Source organism: Malurus melanocephalus, unplaced genomic scaffold, assembly GCF_030028575.1.
Source record: "Malurus melanocephalus ecotype Western Australia unplaced genomic scaffold, MMel_1.1 scaffold_403, whole genome shotgun sequence".
Classification (NCBI taxonomy): Eukaryota; Metazoa; Chordata; class Aves; order Passeriformes; family Maluridae; genus Malurus; species Malurus melanocephalus.
The window spans coordinates 423,866-438,655 of NW_026623635.1; the positions used below are offsets into that span (position 1 = coordinate 423,866).

General features: G+C 49.2%; 1 protein-coding gene across 1 annotated transcript in view; it reads right to left on the minus strand.

Moving 5' to 3' along the window:
- Nucleotides 1-14,790, minus strand: part of CACNA1G (calcium voltage-gated channel subunit alpha1 G) — a 141,328-nt gene that overhangs the window by 40,464 nt on the left and 86,074 nt on the right. The window contains exons 17-23 of the mRNA XM_057379402.1: nt 13,808-13,901; nt 13,078-13,265; nt 12,487-12,933; nt 6,898-6,998; nt 5,670-5,793; nt 2,753-2,821; nt 1,688-1,872 (exon numbers count right to left, since the gene is read on the minus strand). Of these exons, the coding sequence (XP_057235385.1) occupies nt 1,688-1,872; nt 2,753-2,821; nt 5,670-5,793; nt 6,898-6,998; nt 12,487-12,933; nt 13,078-13,265; nt 13,808-13,901 (1,208 nt within the window). The remainder of the gene's footprint in view (nt 1-1,687; nt 1,873-2,752; nt 2,822-5,669; nt 5,794-6,897; nt 6,999-12,486; nt 12,934-13,077; nt 13,266-13,807; nt 13,902-14,790) is intronic.

Genomic DNA, 14,790 nt, shown 5'->3' on the forward strand with positions numbered 1-14,790 from the left:
AAAACATTCACACACTCTCTTGAGAAAACAAATCAAACACCAAAGAATGCAATGGCAGTGGAACAGCCTAATCCCACACGTGCTTCAGATGGCAGGTCKTCCTCCAGCCTGCAGTTCCTGAGTGGATTATTCCCCTTAAATGCAGATTATTCATGCACATAGGTRACTACAGAGAAAGGCTCCAGTTAAAAATGGCCCAGGTCCTGACCAGGCAGCCCTACAGATCTACAAAGAAGAACACAGGGCTTTGACCAGGTCAGACAGGTGACTCCAGCAGAGCTCAGCACAACCCAAATGTCTCCCTTTAAATCTGATTTAACCATCAAAAGAGAAGCATGCATGCTACAGCTCAGAGATGAGAAATCAATCCTTTTTTTTTTTAACCCAGAGCCATCTAGATTATTTTACAGGTTTTCTCAACATGGGTCAAAAAATCAGCAGAAACAGAGGAGCAGAGCAAATCTTCCCAACCAGCAATTGGGCAGAAACTACCCCAGAAACTGCAGCTGACGTGAGATACCAGGGGACACACAAAGAGAGACGAGCCTGAATTGGAGTCACATAGGAATATAGTCTCCTTACATGGTGAGGGAGCTGAACTACCCCAATGGTGCCAGCTGTCCAGATAAAAATGATTAAAAGCAGCTCACGTCCTAAAACTCACCAGGTGCAACACACACATACAGACCAATTGAACAGAATGTCCTTTATAGCTGTGGAGAATATTTGAAAGATATATGTATAGGCATGGCCATTGTTATTTAGACTTCTTATTCACACAGGGGTAGTAAAACAACATCTTCTGTCAGAAGCAGGGTCCTATTTTTCTGTTCTGAAAGAGAAAAATCCTGACTCAAAGTGAACCTTTTATGGAGGAAGCAGCAGTAAGATATGACAGGCACACAAAGATGCTTTGAGCAGGAAGGTTTATTAGCTGCTGCATAACAGGAGCAGCAACAATGGAATTAAAGAGGAACTGCATTTAGCATGGAGAGAAACCTTCATGCCTTGGGGTACAGGTCACAAACAGATGCCTGTTTAGAGGAGGTTGGTCCTKGGGCAGTTCTTATCAGAGTGGAGCCTGTCCCTGGAGCATGGGATAATGCCTGCTGGCAGAGTTGGGGGGCCAAGTTAGCAGGACAATTGTTTTCATCTTGTCTGGGTCATTTTCAAAATAAATGTCTCTCTAAAATTAATGGGGAGCTGGGGAAAAAAGCCTTCTTTGCATTCTAGGTTAAGCAACAGTTGAGTTTCTGCTTCCTTAAAAACGATCTGCCTAAGGCAGAAGGCAGATCCTAAGAAGGCATAAGTCCTAAGAAGGACTAATTTCCTTCTTTGTTACGAAAGCCATTGACTGCCTGAAGGAAAGAGGGAGAAGAAGCTGTTAAGCAGCRCTTTACCCAGAGCAAATGAGAACACAGATAGCAGGGGATGTGTGTTTTAATGAGCAAAAGAGGTATTGATCAGCTCCCTACTGCACTCGGGGCCGGCCCCAAAACACAGCGGGGACCCGGAGCTCTCAAAGCTCGGTAGGACCTGCGGGGTTTTGTTGTTTGTGGGGTCATGGGAGGCTGGAATGACACCGTGCCGCTGTCTCATCTGCCCCTTCTCTTGCACAAGTGCCCAGCCCCACCTTTGGCACACACACACATCCTGCATCACTTCAACCTCCCCCTTCTCCGCTCACCTCAGGGGCCGCAGCGTCCTCAGCAGCCTCAGAACGCGCAGCATCCCCAGGATCTTCGTGCCGCTGTCYGACACCATCGAGACCAGGATGTCGATGACGGAGATGAGCACCAGCACCCCATCCAGCACGTTCCAGCTGCTCTTCAAGTAGGCTTTCTCCCCAAAACACAAGCCTAGTGCCACCACCTGCCCGGACACCAAGTTGCAACAAATTATGACTGCAGCATCCAACGTGGTTTTTTGCAGCGAGCAGCCTGCTGAGAACGTGTTATTTACAGACACCAGTCTGTGAGTCCATTTGCTTCCCAGTACAGAAGCCTAATTAGACAAACCAGCAAAGTGTTCTGCCAAAAGAATTATGAAAATACCACTGCAGAAACRTCCCAGGTTGTCCCCTTGCAGCTGATGTACTTTTAATGCAGATAAACCTCCCTGCACAAAACTCTTCCTAACATATTCAGTTCCAGCATAAAAAAATTTGATTGTATTTTATTCCTATGGACTTCCAGAGAGAAGGTTCAGAGTGGCTGACCCAAAGCAATCATGTAGAAGCTTTGCAAATACAGAAACTAGAAAAAGTTTCCAAAGAAAGAGCAATTGTTCAGTGAGATGATTATGAATTACACAAGAGAGATTTACAGCCATAGGTTTCTGAGCCTCCTGCCTCAAATCCAGCAAAGTGTTTCAACGTGCTTAAGTCTCTCCCTCCTCAGGAAAGCACACAGCAGCTTAGGTTGTTGAGGACAACTGGTTGTTGAAGACAATGGGACTTACATGCACGGCTGAAGTTAAGCGTGTGCTCAAGAGCTTTGCTGAATAGGGCAGGATTGCTGAATTGAAGGATCCCATTGCTCCTATAATGGTGTAAATCAACAGCAACTTCAGGGAAATTGTTCTGATGCAAAACGTGCTCGGAATAAGGCACGCGGTGGGCATTTGAATATGATTCGGGAGAGGAAAATGTACACCTCGCTGGCAGCTGGTAGACAGAGGGGTTTTGTGAGTTCACCGTAATRAAAAAATCACAAATATAATAGAGGCACACTTATCCTCCACCTTCATTTACCTTAACTGTCATCTCAGTCAGGAAGATGACTGTAAAGATGTAGTTGGAGAGTGTTAGGAAAATCCGTTCCTATGAAAAAGAAAATGAGAGACAATGYTTTATAGCCTGCTCTCTGCAGCTGTACATCCCCCCGTGCATATTTGGGTGGTTGGTAACTGTTCTCCAGATTCTGTGCTGAAACAAGCCTTGGACTGTTTGCTTGCAAAGAGGAAAAAAAATCCAAATATTTAGACAACAGCACTGCATGGTTCAGCCCTGCCAATACCCGGCTCTGTGTCAGCACCATGGACAGGGACAGCCGCCGGCACATGCCCCCAAAATTCCCCCACTTGCCTCCAAATCCTCCCTGATTCCCCCCCGAATTCCCCTCCCCCCCAGAGCAGAAACAGGGAGATGTGCCCTCTTTGAARCATGCTTGACAAATCTCTACCTGCCCCTCACCTGCAGACATCACTGCACAGTGTAAATATCACTGAGCTCCCAATTCTCCTGGAAATTAAGTCAATATTAGAGTGGCAGAGCTGTGAGCCAGCAGGACCCACGGGATGCTCAAGTGCAGCTGGCATGAGTTGTCACAGCTCCAGCGAAGCCAGCAAAGCTCTAGGGGTTTATGCCAGCTGAGACCTGCCCCCAAAATTTCGATTCTCTTGCCCAAAGCCACGGGCTGGACCTGGTGTGAAGCCAAACAGCCTCATTTCCCAGTCCCCTGCACTATCCACCAGACCGTGCCCTCCTCAGTGCCACCRCTCAGCAAGAGCAGCTAGTGATTACAGATGAGCCCACAGACTGGTTCCCTGTCTATAGTTAGCAGAAACCTTTCTTTTTAATGATGGTTATTAAATAAATTACACTTTTCCCTAATCCCTGGACAGCCTCTGATTCCCTGCATCGAGAATTGGACAGCAGAAGGCAGAGGCTGGAGGAACGATGATGTGTGTGTACGTATGTGTGAGCACATAAGATTGGCCCCAGTCCTGCTAATAACAATTTTGGATTTATTTCTGCCTCTCCCTACAGAGCAGTCCCACAAGAGATGCAGATCTCTCGCTCAAAATGAGATGCAATTTAAACAAGACAAAACACCTTGGCAACTCTCTCGCTTGCCAGATCATGATTTACTGGAAGTGACTCAGGAACCACACAGTAGCTTGTTTCCATACCAGCTCCATAATTAATTAGGTCCTAGACCTGTGCCATGATTGCACGAGCTGTGATAGGAAACATCTCAGTTTTTAGCCGACTGCCACACAAAAGGCTGCTGCAGGGGGGAAGGCAGTGGGCAGGAGGGAGAGGGTGGGGACCTGYTTGTGCAGCTGGAGATAAAGCAGCAACAGCACAGAGGTGAGACTGAGGATATTGCACTCCTGCCCGGCCAGCGTGGGGCTGTTTTGAAGGATAATCTCCCCGCCCGTGTCGTGCACTCTGCAGTGGGGAGCACTCACTGGCTCACAACTGCAGCCCCTGCTCTGATAAGCCAGCTGAAACTGGGACAGGGACAGAGAAATCACTCAGAGCAGGTAGAAAATCCACAGCTCAGGGAAGCAAAGAACAATTATTTTAAACAGCTCAACCTAAACGAACTCTCTGGGTTTCCAGRTGAGAGCTCCATCGGTACGGGCATGGCCCGTGTGCTCCTCCCCACTGCTCAGCATCCCCCTCCTCCTGTGCAGCTCCCTGACATGGTCCAGCTCCCTTGGTCATAACCTGATGGTGACAAATATCACAGCAGTCCCTGTCTCCTTTTCCCTCTGCACTTTCCCAAAGCCAGGGGACACCACAGCTCCTCCTCTCCTCTACAAAATACTGGGTTKTGTGCTCCTCCAGCTCACACGTGTCCCCCACTGCCCTTCCTCTCTGTGTAACTGCAGCCGCTTTCAGAGCCAGAGATTGGTGACTCTCAGARGACACAGCACAGGGCTCCAAAGAAGCATTTAGGGTTTTAAGAGACGTTCTCAGGGTGCTCCATTTGGGGAGCAGCAGGGGGATCTCCTGCTAGATCAGCTGGCAGGGAGCCCTGCTCTCTTCTTCTGCAGCTGCGAGTTGGTGCATGACTGCATGGGAACGGAAAGGAAAAAAATTGATTTAGGGGAGGGACTGCTGGGCAAACTGTTACAGTAAGGAGGACTACTAGGGAATGCTTAAAATAGGCACAGAGCAGCCTAGACTCCAGTTTTAAGGTCTTACATTGAAAATCCACAAAAATGAACAGCCTGACACGCCTACATCAACAAAACAGGATTCTTTACGATTGTGATATGAGCAGTCTTGGGCGATAAATCAGCAAGAGCCCGGCGCATCTCAGCCCCAATCTATGCTAAAATAAAAGAGCAATGGGGTTGTTCTGCCCCTCTGATTGCTGGATGGGGGTGCTGTGAGGGTCCAGTTTGGGGAATCCTTATTGAGTGTATTAAAACAAAGCCATTCTGAGAACTGGCATTGCATTGCCTGCATCAATTCAGATTTTCTGGTGTCACAACAAAGCTGATACACAAAGGGGAGAGAGGAGTATAAAATGAACAGTTTCCCCSATTCCCTTCGCACCACACATACGTGCCCGTGGGGAACAGATGGAAGAAGTGAACATTGTGTTGAGAGAGGGAAAGTGTTTGAAGGTTTCTCAGAGAAGGAAACTGAGACAGATGTCATGCTATGTCATGTGTTAAAACCTCGATCGTACTTCCAGAAATGGGATCKTGGATATATTGCAGGCCACGATCTCTGCTCTTGTGCTTTGAAAGGAAACTGGGCAGGGGCCAGGAGAGTKGCTGCACCTAATTCAAAGGATACTCAGGAGGTGTTGGCACCTTCCCATTTTAAAAAGAGAACGAAAACAAGACCGAGTGCACAGCAGTGGGATCCCAGCCACGGGTGTTTGCCCCACGAGGARCCCAGGAAAACCTTAACCTCCAAAACTCACAGCGCTGTGAGGCTCGATTTTGGGCCGCTCCATGGCAATGGTAATGCAGTTCAGGAAAATGATCACCAAGACAACGTGATCAAACATCTTGTGAGTGATGATTTTATTGCACATCAGACGGAATCTGCCGAGAGAGAGAGAGAAAAAAAAAATAAAAWGAGTAGACCCAGACTAGCTATTAATGCTCGGCTGGCTGGGGAGACACGCAGCAGCTCGACGCATGGCAGGGGAATCGAGAGCTCTGCCTCGCAAAGCAGATGAGCTCCAATCTCCCAATCCCCTCCCTGGCAGAGCTGCACACCGAGGGCAGATTGGGGTATGGACAGAAAGGGATCTGAGCTACGGGATTGAGACACAAATTTCAAGGAAATGCTCATAGAGGGTTTTGGCCACTTGGAACAGAGGAGCTGCTTCCACTACTCAGACACATGGCCAGGTTTGGATCTGACCCCCCTACCTGGTTCCTGGTGCTCAGGTTTAGCTTAAATTAAGGAAGAAATACTCCCAGTGAGCCTGTAAGGGTTGAGCACACACGGAACAAAGGGGCAGAAGCTATTTATTGTGACAGATGGCTGTACACTGACCCAGGATTTATAATACCGTATTACATTTCCCAAAGTCTGTTTCTGAAAATCTCTCTAATCTTTGTATGAATGAACCTGAATGCCGTCCAGGGCTCTGGGCTGCAGCACGGGGAACCCTCAGGGTGTGGGTGCATGTCTGAGAATGCATTGGGCAGCACGGAGCCCAGCCTGGCCAGGATTTGGGAAGGGCAGAGCTGGGAGCTCTCAAGCAAGGAGAGGATGTTCTCTGAAAAAAAAAGGGAAGGGGGAGGATGGGGAAATCCCATTGAGAGGCAGGTTGGGGAGGTCAGAGAGTTCTTTGCTGCGCTTTAAGTGTGTGTTGGGGAAAATTCAGATTTTTCTGCCTGGTGCAGCACCTCTCCCCCTTGCTCCAAACTCACCACGCTCCATCAGGTGAAATCTCGCAGAGCAGTGGCATCAGCCAAAGCAAACACTGAGCCTGATGAAGCTRGGTGTCAAATGGACACCCCTGTGCTTCCTGCAGCCCATTTGCTGTGTGACCCTGATGTCTTCCTGGGACAGGGGAAGGGCGGGGAATTTTGGGGACTGACACACAGAGACCCACCCGGGATAAAGGGGCAGATGAGCCGCTGTAACGAGGGCACCCATGGCTACCATCCATCCTGTCACACCCCCTGCCTTACCTGGAGTGAGGGGCGAAGATGTAGATGGACCAGGAGTCCCTCTCCTTGCAGCAGCTGGGGAGCCGTGCCCGTACCCAGGCCCTCATGCGATCCCTTTTGCTCTGTGCAGAGCGGGAGGAAAACACAGAACTGTTAAAACAACAGACCCCAAAAACTTCCACATGAAGTACCCGGGGCAGCTTTTCATTAAACTTTTATCTTCAAGCGCTCAGTGAAGCTGAAAGAAAATAATATCCCCAAAAAAGATCCTGCTGGGCAGGAGAAGGAGATCTGGCAGCTGTGCCAGCCCTGAGAGCTCACAAGGCTTGGTTTTGCTTCTTCCTCTGTGCCTGGCACACAGTGATACAAGAGCACAAATATGATAAATAAARCCCTTGCCCAAAGGAATGATAACACACTCAGTCCCCCCAAATACTCATCAGATGCTTGTCTGAGTTTTTTAAAATATTCTGGGGATTTTTGTGGGATACTTCTGTTTGATTTTTTATTTTTAACAATATAGAATACTTGTGTCAGAGGTTATAAAGGGAGCAGAAGGAGGGATTCCTGCTGYTGGTTGGGCCAAGTCCAGTGTTCATGGATCCCTGGAAAGCTGAAGAAATCATTTGAGGCCCAAGCTTTGGTCCAGGAACACCATGGTGAGTGTCTTCCTCTCATTCAGCAAGAACAGATTAGATGGGAGATTATAAAGCCAGAAGGGAACATCGTGGTCAGCCTGACCTGCATGAACACGGGCCATCCAATTCCTGCAAATTAATTCCTACTTGAAGCCACAGCACATCCTCAGCCATGGATCCTTCTGTTATAGACTGTCTGTGAGGTCATTTCAGGTCAGGAGGGCACACTGCAAAAGCCTGAGCCAGCAAGGAAACCCAAGACATCAAAAATTGGGCACGAGGGGAAGCCTCATCCTGCCTGCAACAGCTGCTGACTTCAGTTATCACCTTCTCATCCACAGGTCTTTGAGGGAAAGTCGGGATCTTTAATCCCACTGGCAAAGCAGTGTTAGCACCCAAAAAAGCCAAGCCAACACCTTGTCCAGCACACCAGGGCTTCCCCAGCCCCGCCACATCAAAGTCTCAGAAGATAAAAGCACAGATCAGTGTGTGCACTGTCACCACAGCGCTTTGCAGATAAATGAAAAAAAACAATTCTTGCTCTTTTATCACCCTTATTTCTCTGCTACCACCTGGATTGGGAAGGGCAGGCCTGGGAATGTGCCTGTGTGGGCTCTTTTAAGCTTCTTCCAGGTGTCTTCAGGGCTGTGAGGACACAGAGGGGTGTGAGGGACAGTGCAGGCACCACCACCCTCACAGCCCAGGAGCACCCACACCCCAGGACTGAGGCACTTTTATTTATTTCATCTTGGAAATAGGGATGGGGGGATTCATTTTGAGGCAAACTCTTAGCATTTGGAGCACTCTGGACTGTAAAAATGGGATTTGTTAGGGTAATTGAGTGGAGTGAAGGAAGGGTTTTCTCTTCCCATAGACACCCAGCCAGGGGTCTCATTAGTGATGGAGAATAATTGGTGTAATGCCTGTTTTAATGAAAGCCCTTGGTGACAACCTGAACCCTTCAGAAAATGAAAATCGCCGTGGGCAAACAACAGGAAAAGTTTGAATAACAAAAAGGAAAAGTTAAGAGTTTTCTACCTGCTCCTTCAACCGCCCCTCCTTCCCTCAAGTTCCACATGCACAGCCCGTGCACCGCACACCAGCGGGGTTTGGGCTGTCTGSGAGCTTCTCACATCCCTTTCCCAGCTCCAGGCAAGGAGTCAGAACTGCTCCCTTCTCTCTAAACTGTATTTAATAGAGCATGCATCCTTGGGGTTGTGTTATCCCTTCAAGCAGCCTGGTTAGTCTAATTATCCATAGATTTAACGRAGGTAAATAAGTGGATAAAAACCGGGTGCCTGCTCAGAGCTGTGGTGAGAGCAGAGATTGCTGCCCCAGCCTCTGGACATGGACTAATAGCTACAGCTCAGTCCAGTTCATTTTTGTGAGCTGGAAGTTTTCCAGAAGTATCTATTATTCAAAGCAGTTCTGGTATTTATCAAGGGGATTTGTAGTGAATGGTAATGCGTCAGCAGCACAGAATGCTTCTTTATATTCCTTTTGTCTAATTTTAATGCCAAAGATATTTTGGGGTTTGGCTAATTGTTGCAGCTTGCAGTTCATGGGCTAAATCAGATAACAAGGGCAAAAAGTGATCTTCCATGGTGTCCCTCTGCTCAGTGGGTTTCAGTAAGGGTGAGCACCGGGCCGCTCTAAGCGGGGCCAAGCACATCCCCAGAAATCCAAACTCAAATTAATTACTCCGTATTTCCACCARTGGAACAGCACAGTTCAGCTAATTTGAGCCAAATGTAAGGTATTTTGAAAGAAATCCCGAGTGTTCCCAGGCTCAGCCCCATCCAAGGCTTTCCCTTTCCCAGCAAGGTCCGGGCAGGCTCCGAGTGCTGACAATGGGGCTGATTGCTGCTCAAGCCTGCATTATGTTCAAAGTGAGATTTCAATTACAGGGCTTAAATCACATCTATTTGTTCATAAAACACACCTGGACAGGATGAATAAAGATGTGGGGGGGAGGGGGGAGAAGAAAACTACTCTTTAATTCRGTTACCAGTGACTTGGATGAAATCTCCCTGGGTAAACCCGTCCAAAACCCCTGCCAGAGGCAGCAGGAGCCAGGACTTGGGAAGATGCTGGGTGCTTAAAAACAGCAGTGGGAATGGAACCCCTCAATCCCACAGGAATGAGAGATGCTGATAAATTGCTTTTTTTTGCTTATTTTTTTAAAGGAATTTCAGATATTTACGCACTTCTGAGGGTAGGATGAAAGGCAGTTGGCAATAAAAGATGACTGATGCACTCCTCAGAGTAAGGGAGAGGCTTAGATTTATAAAAGATTTATTATAAGGATGGGGGAACTGCTGAAAAAATGCTCTGTGAGCGGCAGAGGACCTCCAGGCAAGCTGGAAGCTGCACAGAGGCGCTGGGGATCTGATTATTTAATTTTAATATGCAACAGGGACAGGCTGAGAGGGGTTGGGAGTGGCTGGACTGCACGCCATGGAGAAAAAGTGGAAAAGGCAAAGGGTGAGGAGCTGGAATCACAAAATTCAGTGAGGTTTTGGGGAGGAGGGGACACTTTGGTTGCACGTTCAGTATTTCTCTTACTTTCTGCTGTGAGCACTCAGCAATTTGGGTAGAAAGCACCCAAAAGCATCTAAAATCCAGCAGTTGGAAAGAAGAGAGCTGGCAGCAGATCCCTGCTCCCGGTCACAGCCACATGAACCCCATCAAGCTGTGGATCCCTCGCTCTGGGAGACTCCCTGCCTGCAGTGATGCAATGARGAACAGATTTCAGCCCCCTGATTTCACACTTCTGGGGAGAGGAGCTGTCAGGGGCCTCATTCCGGCCCCTCAGAGGGATGGAAATTCAGGATAAACTCATCGAAGGCAGCARAGCAGCACTAATATAGGGGGARCCTGGGAAATCCAGGYRAAGCCTTTGCACTCCCTTTAATTTCTGCACAGAGACAATCAAAYCCAGGCAGCAAGGAGRGATGTGAAGCTTTGATGCAGAAGGGCATATTTAGGATTACTTTGATCTGAGTAACAGTCAAGTTCTCCTCTTCTTTTGTTGATGGGGAGTTTTGTATTTCATTTTTTTCCATTTAAAATACAATTTTTTTTTCCGCTCTGACTTTGTCAAGGCTAATTTAGGAGCAAAACTTCCCCCCAAATGTCAAGAGGGAATCCCAAAGGGAAGCTCTGCAACCTGGGGGTTCATTTTGCTAATCTAAGCAATATTTTCTGATCCATCTGGTTTGGTGATTTGCAGTGAAGGCACATTCCAGAGCTTKGGGAAAGGCACCAGCCAGCTGCAGGTGTCCCAGCTGTGCCATCCCATGGGCTGGGACACAATTTATTTCCTGTCAATTTATTTATTTTCTGTTAATTCTACCCCTTGGCATTTGCTTCTGATCATTCCATGGAAGGGGATTGAGTGATCACACCCTCCATGGCCAGACCTCAGTACAAAGGGGATAATGTTTGGTTTAGGTTAAAAGGAGCTAAAAAAGATAAAAAATTTTATTCAACAGCTCATTGTCAGCACTGGCTGGGGACTGGGACAGGAGGTCCCCTCACATCCAGCACAAGGGGAACTGCTGACTTCTGATCCTGTGGGGGAAAAAAGGAAGGGACCAGTGGGATGGTTGGGCAAGGTGAGCTGGAGAAGCAGCAGATGTTGGAGCATGAGAAAAAAATCCCTAGCTAGCAATAAAGAGCATGGTCTCCCAAACACTTTTAATAGTGATATTTTTTTTTTTTCCAAAAATAATTACTGCTCTTTTCTTAAAAATTCAATTTATTTTATGGGAGTTAGAAAGCAGGTGAAGACAATCAGTAAAAATCCCAGGCTGAGGATCCATGCTGGAGATGTAATGGGATAATGGCTTTTTGCAAAGGCGGCTCACGGCTGAGTGACTCCGTTCTGCCAGCACTAACTCTCCTTCTCCTCCCGCAAGGAACAGAGGACTCTGGAGTCAACCCCGCCTTTTGCCTCCCTTCACATGATCCCAATTCCATTTTCATTCAATAAACTCAGTGAAAAWGAGTAAAATCGTGCCTGCAAGGTGCAGCTTTCCTGTTGTACAAACAGCCCCTGTCACAATCACCAAACCCCATCTCCTCCCCCAACAGAAACAGAGTCACCTCTAGGGCTGACACACCAGACCAGCACATTTTTAGGCCTGAGAACGGGGTATAATGAGACAAAGASATAACCTGGGATGAGCAGGAACCACTCCAAAACTGTCCCCAACGCACATGTGACAGCCGGAACTGCGGCACCCTCGTGCCCAAATCAAGCCCCACTCTGCCAGTCAYGCAAACAACTCTGGAAAAGCAGCCAAATTCCCTTTTTTCCCCCTTAAAATACAAACATCTATGTGAAAAAAAGGACCAGGAACTCTCATCTCTTCCCTGCACTTCCAGCCCTTTTAGCTAATATTTCCTAAATGGCACTTTTCAGGTTTGTGAAAGAGACACTCATCGGTGAAATGCCTCTTGAGATGGAAATTAATGCAGAGCCTCTGAAATTGCCACCATCTCCATGGGACTAACATTGCCATGGGAATGGGGGGCCAAGCCCTGCCCTTTTCTCACCTATAGAAATGTTCTGCTGCTGGTTTGGGGGCAGAAAACTGAATAATAGCTGGAAAGCAAGGAGAGTTATTTGTTTCGGTTTTGAAAAAGAAACAATGGAAAAAATGAACCTAAAAAGCATATACTTCCAATAGATAGCCTTCACTGGGCATGGTTTAGTGGAAGCTGGGGAGTTTTGGCCTGATCTCTCCATCATGAGCCATCTGATACTGCATTGTAATACTTAATATGATCTCAGCCCCATTTCTGAGAGAATCCCCTGCCCAGAGACCTTCTGGGTGACCCTCAGTCCTGTCTAATGGTGATGGCGACACCTAATCCCTTTTGCACCCACTTGTGCACTCCTGAGACAGAGACAAGCTTTCTTTTGACCAGTCAAAAAGCCCGAAATGAGCACGTGGCCCTTCCTTACCATGTTGCCTTCATCATCACCATCATCACCATCCGGAGGGGGCTCATCCAGGTGGAGCTGGTGCAGCAGCAGACCCGGAGAGGTTTTCCCATTGCAGTCCTGGTGCTCGGAGGCAGTGGTTCTGGTGCTGTGCATGCTGCTGGTCCGGTACAGCGAAGGCACCTGCAGGGTATCCTGGAGGTCAAAGGACCCTTTCGTTTCCAGCGATTCCATGCGCTGAGGCAAAGAACCATTGAAGCTGCCAGCCCGGCTGGAGTGCTCCTCATCCGAGCTGTCGCCTTCCTCYGAGCTCTCCTTGCCCTCCCCGGACAGGAGGGACCTGCGCTCGCCGCTCTGCCCTCGCCGTTTGAGGCTGGGAGCGCGGCCGATGCTGTTCCAGCTGGAGCGGCGGCTGTTCCAGGAGCTGCTGGCTCGCCAGGGGCTGTGCGGGGAGCTGCGGGCGCTGGGCTGCGGGAAGGACGGGGACAGGGATGGGGACAGGGATGGGGACAATGACAGGGAGCGAGTCAGCCCCGTGCCACCCGCCCCGGCCCTTTGGGGGCGGCCGGATGGACGGTGCTGAGCATCCCCGGGAGGAGGTGATGTGAGTACCGGGGATTTGAGCTCGTAGGGTGCTACCGGCTCCACGGAGACACCRCTGGCCCGGCGGGACTCGTAGCCCTGGGGTGTGTCCCCGAACACGGCGCTCTTGGGCATGGGCATGGGCGTGGCGGCCGTGTGGATGATGAGCGGCGGGGTCAGGCTCTTCTTCAGCTCCGGGTGCTCRCTCAGGGCCAGCACTGGAAGACACGAGGGGGTTTTAGGTGTTGCATCTCAAGGGGGAACATCTACAGCCTGCTCGCAGCGCAGGGAGGGCTCTGCTCTGAGTGTTGGTCAAAGGGGGATGTGGGCCCAAAATCCCAAATGGATTGGGTAGTTCAAATCCTGTCAAACAGGAGTGGGATTAGGTGTCAATGGGATCGGGTGTCAGTGGTAGAGAAGAGCACACCCAAAATGTCACTCACTGCCCCTCAACCTCCAACCAACACCCACCAGTTCCAACCCTGGGAACCCCCCTCCCGCTCCCTCCATCCTGCTCCCCCAGAGAAACCCCAAAAGCCCAGACCTCAGGCCCGTGGTGGGGAAATTACATCTCAAATTCAACCATGTCTCCCTGTCTGCATCCCACAGTCCCTCCCCAGGCCTGCTGCAAAGTCAAGCATGACACAATGGGGACTACAGCATTCCCTCCAGGAGGGTTTTTTTCCTTTTGGACACACAGTTTTCACAGCAGAGCGAGGTTTCTGTGGAAGGGCCCATTCCTCCCGGGGTTATTACTCACAGGCTGGATTTGACAAGTTTTTCTTAAGTCCTCCCTCCTCTTCCAGGCTGCGGGGGAAGAGATCCCCCTCGGAATCGGACTTGGAAGCGTCACCCTGGAGCAAAACAGAAAGGCTTCAGCAAGGAGGCTGAGGGGCCACAGCATGTGGACAGCCCTCTGCAAAAATGGGTTCCCGTGTCCAACACCACACCTACGGATCCACTGAACTCGGTACCACGATGCAACATCACCTTCCACAAAATGACGCATGCACAGGTTTATACCACAGACTAATTAACCTCCTACCAGGAAGATGGATTGCCTCTGGCTCCAAACACAGTCCCAGAAAGGGATCAGGGRMAAAAAAAAMCCCAAACTATTGCTTAATTTTTGCTGCTGGAATTGCATATGTGGCAGATGTTAGGGAAGGACAGATATCGATGAGCAATTTGAGGACAAAAGATGAGCCTGCTAGTCTCTCTGAATTTATGCACCTAAAACTCCCTGGRTGTGGCTCTCTCTAGAAATGCTTTGATGGAGCAATCCAGGGCTCAAAAAGGGCACAAGAGATCCCGAATTTCCAAATGTGTCCATGGACACCCCATCAGCACAGAGAGGACCCAGGAGGCAGAACCCAACATCGACTGCCACGAGGGGCCCTTTCCCTCCCAGCTGCCACAAACAAGAGGAGTGGGAGTTTTGGGGATTTACTCTGGATCTTTTGGGAGGGTTTAAATTCTGCTGCATCATTTCAAACGTCGGGTTGGAGCCGGACCTGCCTGCTCTGACAGGTGCCCATCCTCGGGCAGAGGAAGGTGATGGTGACCATTGCTCTCAGCGTGGTGCCCGGGCTCTYGCTCGGTCCTGTGGCACAGATTCTGTCCACTGGCACTGCAGAAAGGTGCTTAGGGTGTGGTATAGTCAGGAGACACCTAAGAGGGGCAGAGGTGCTCGCCAGAACCATCGATACCCATCCAAAAAGAGGAGGATTCACGGCTGAAACC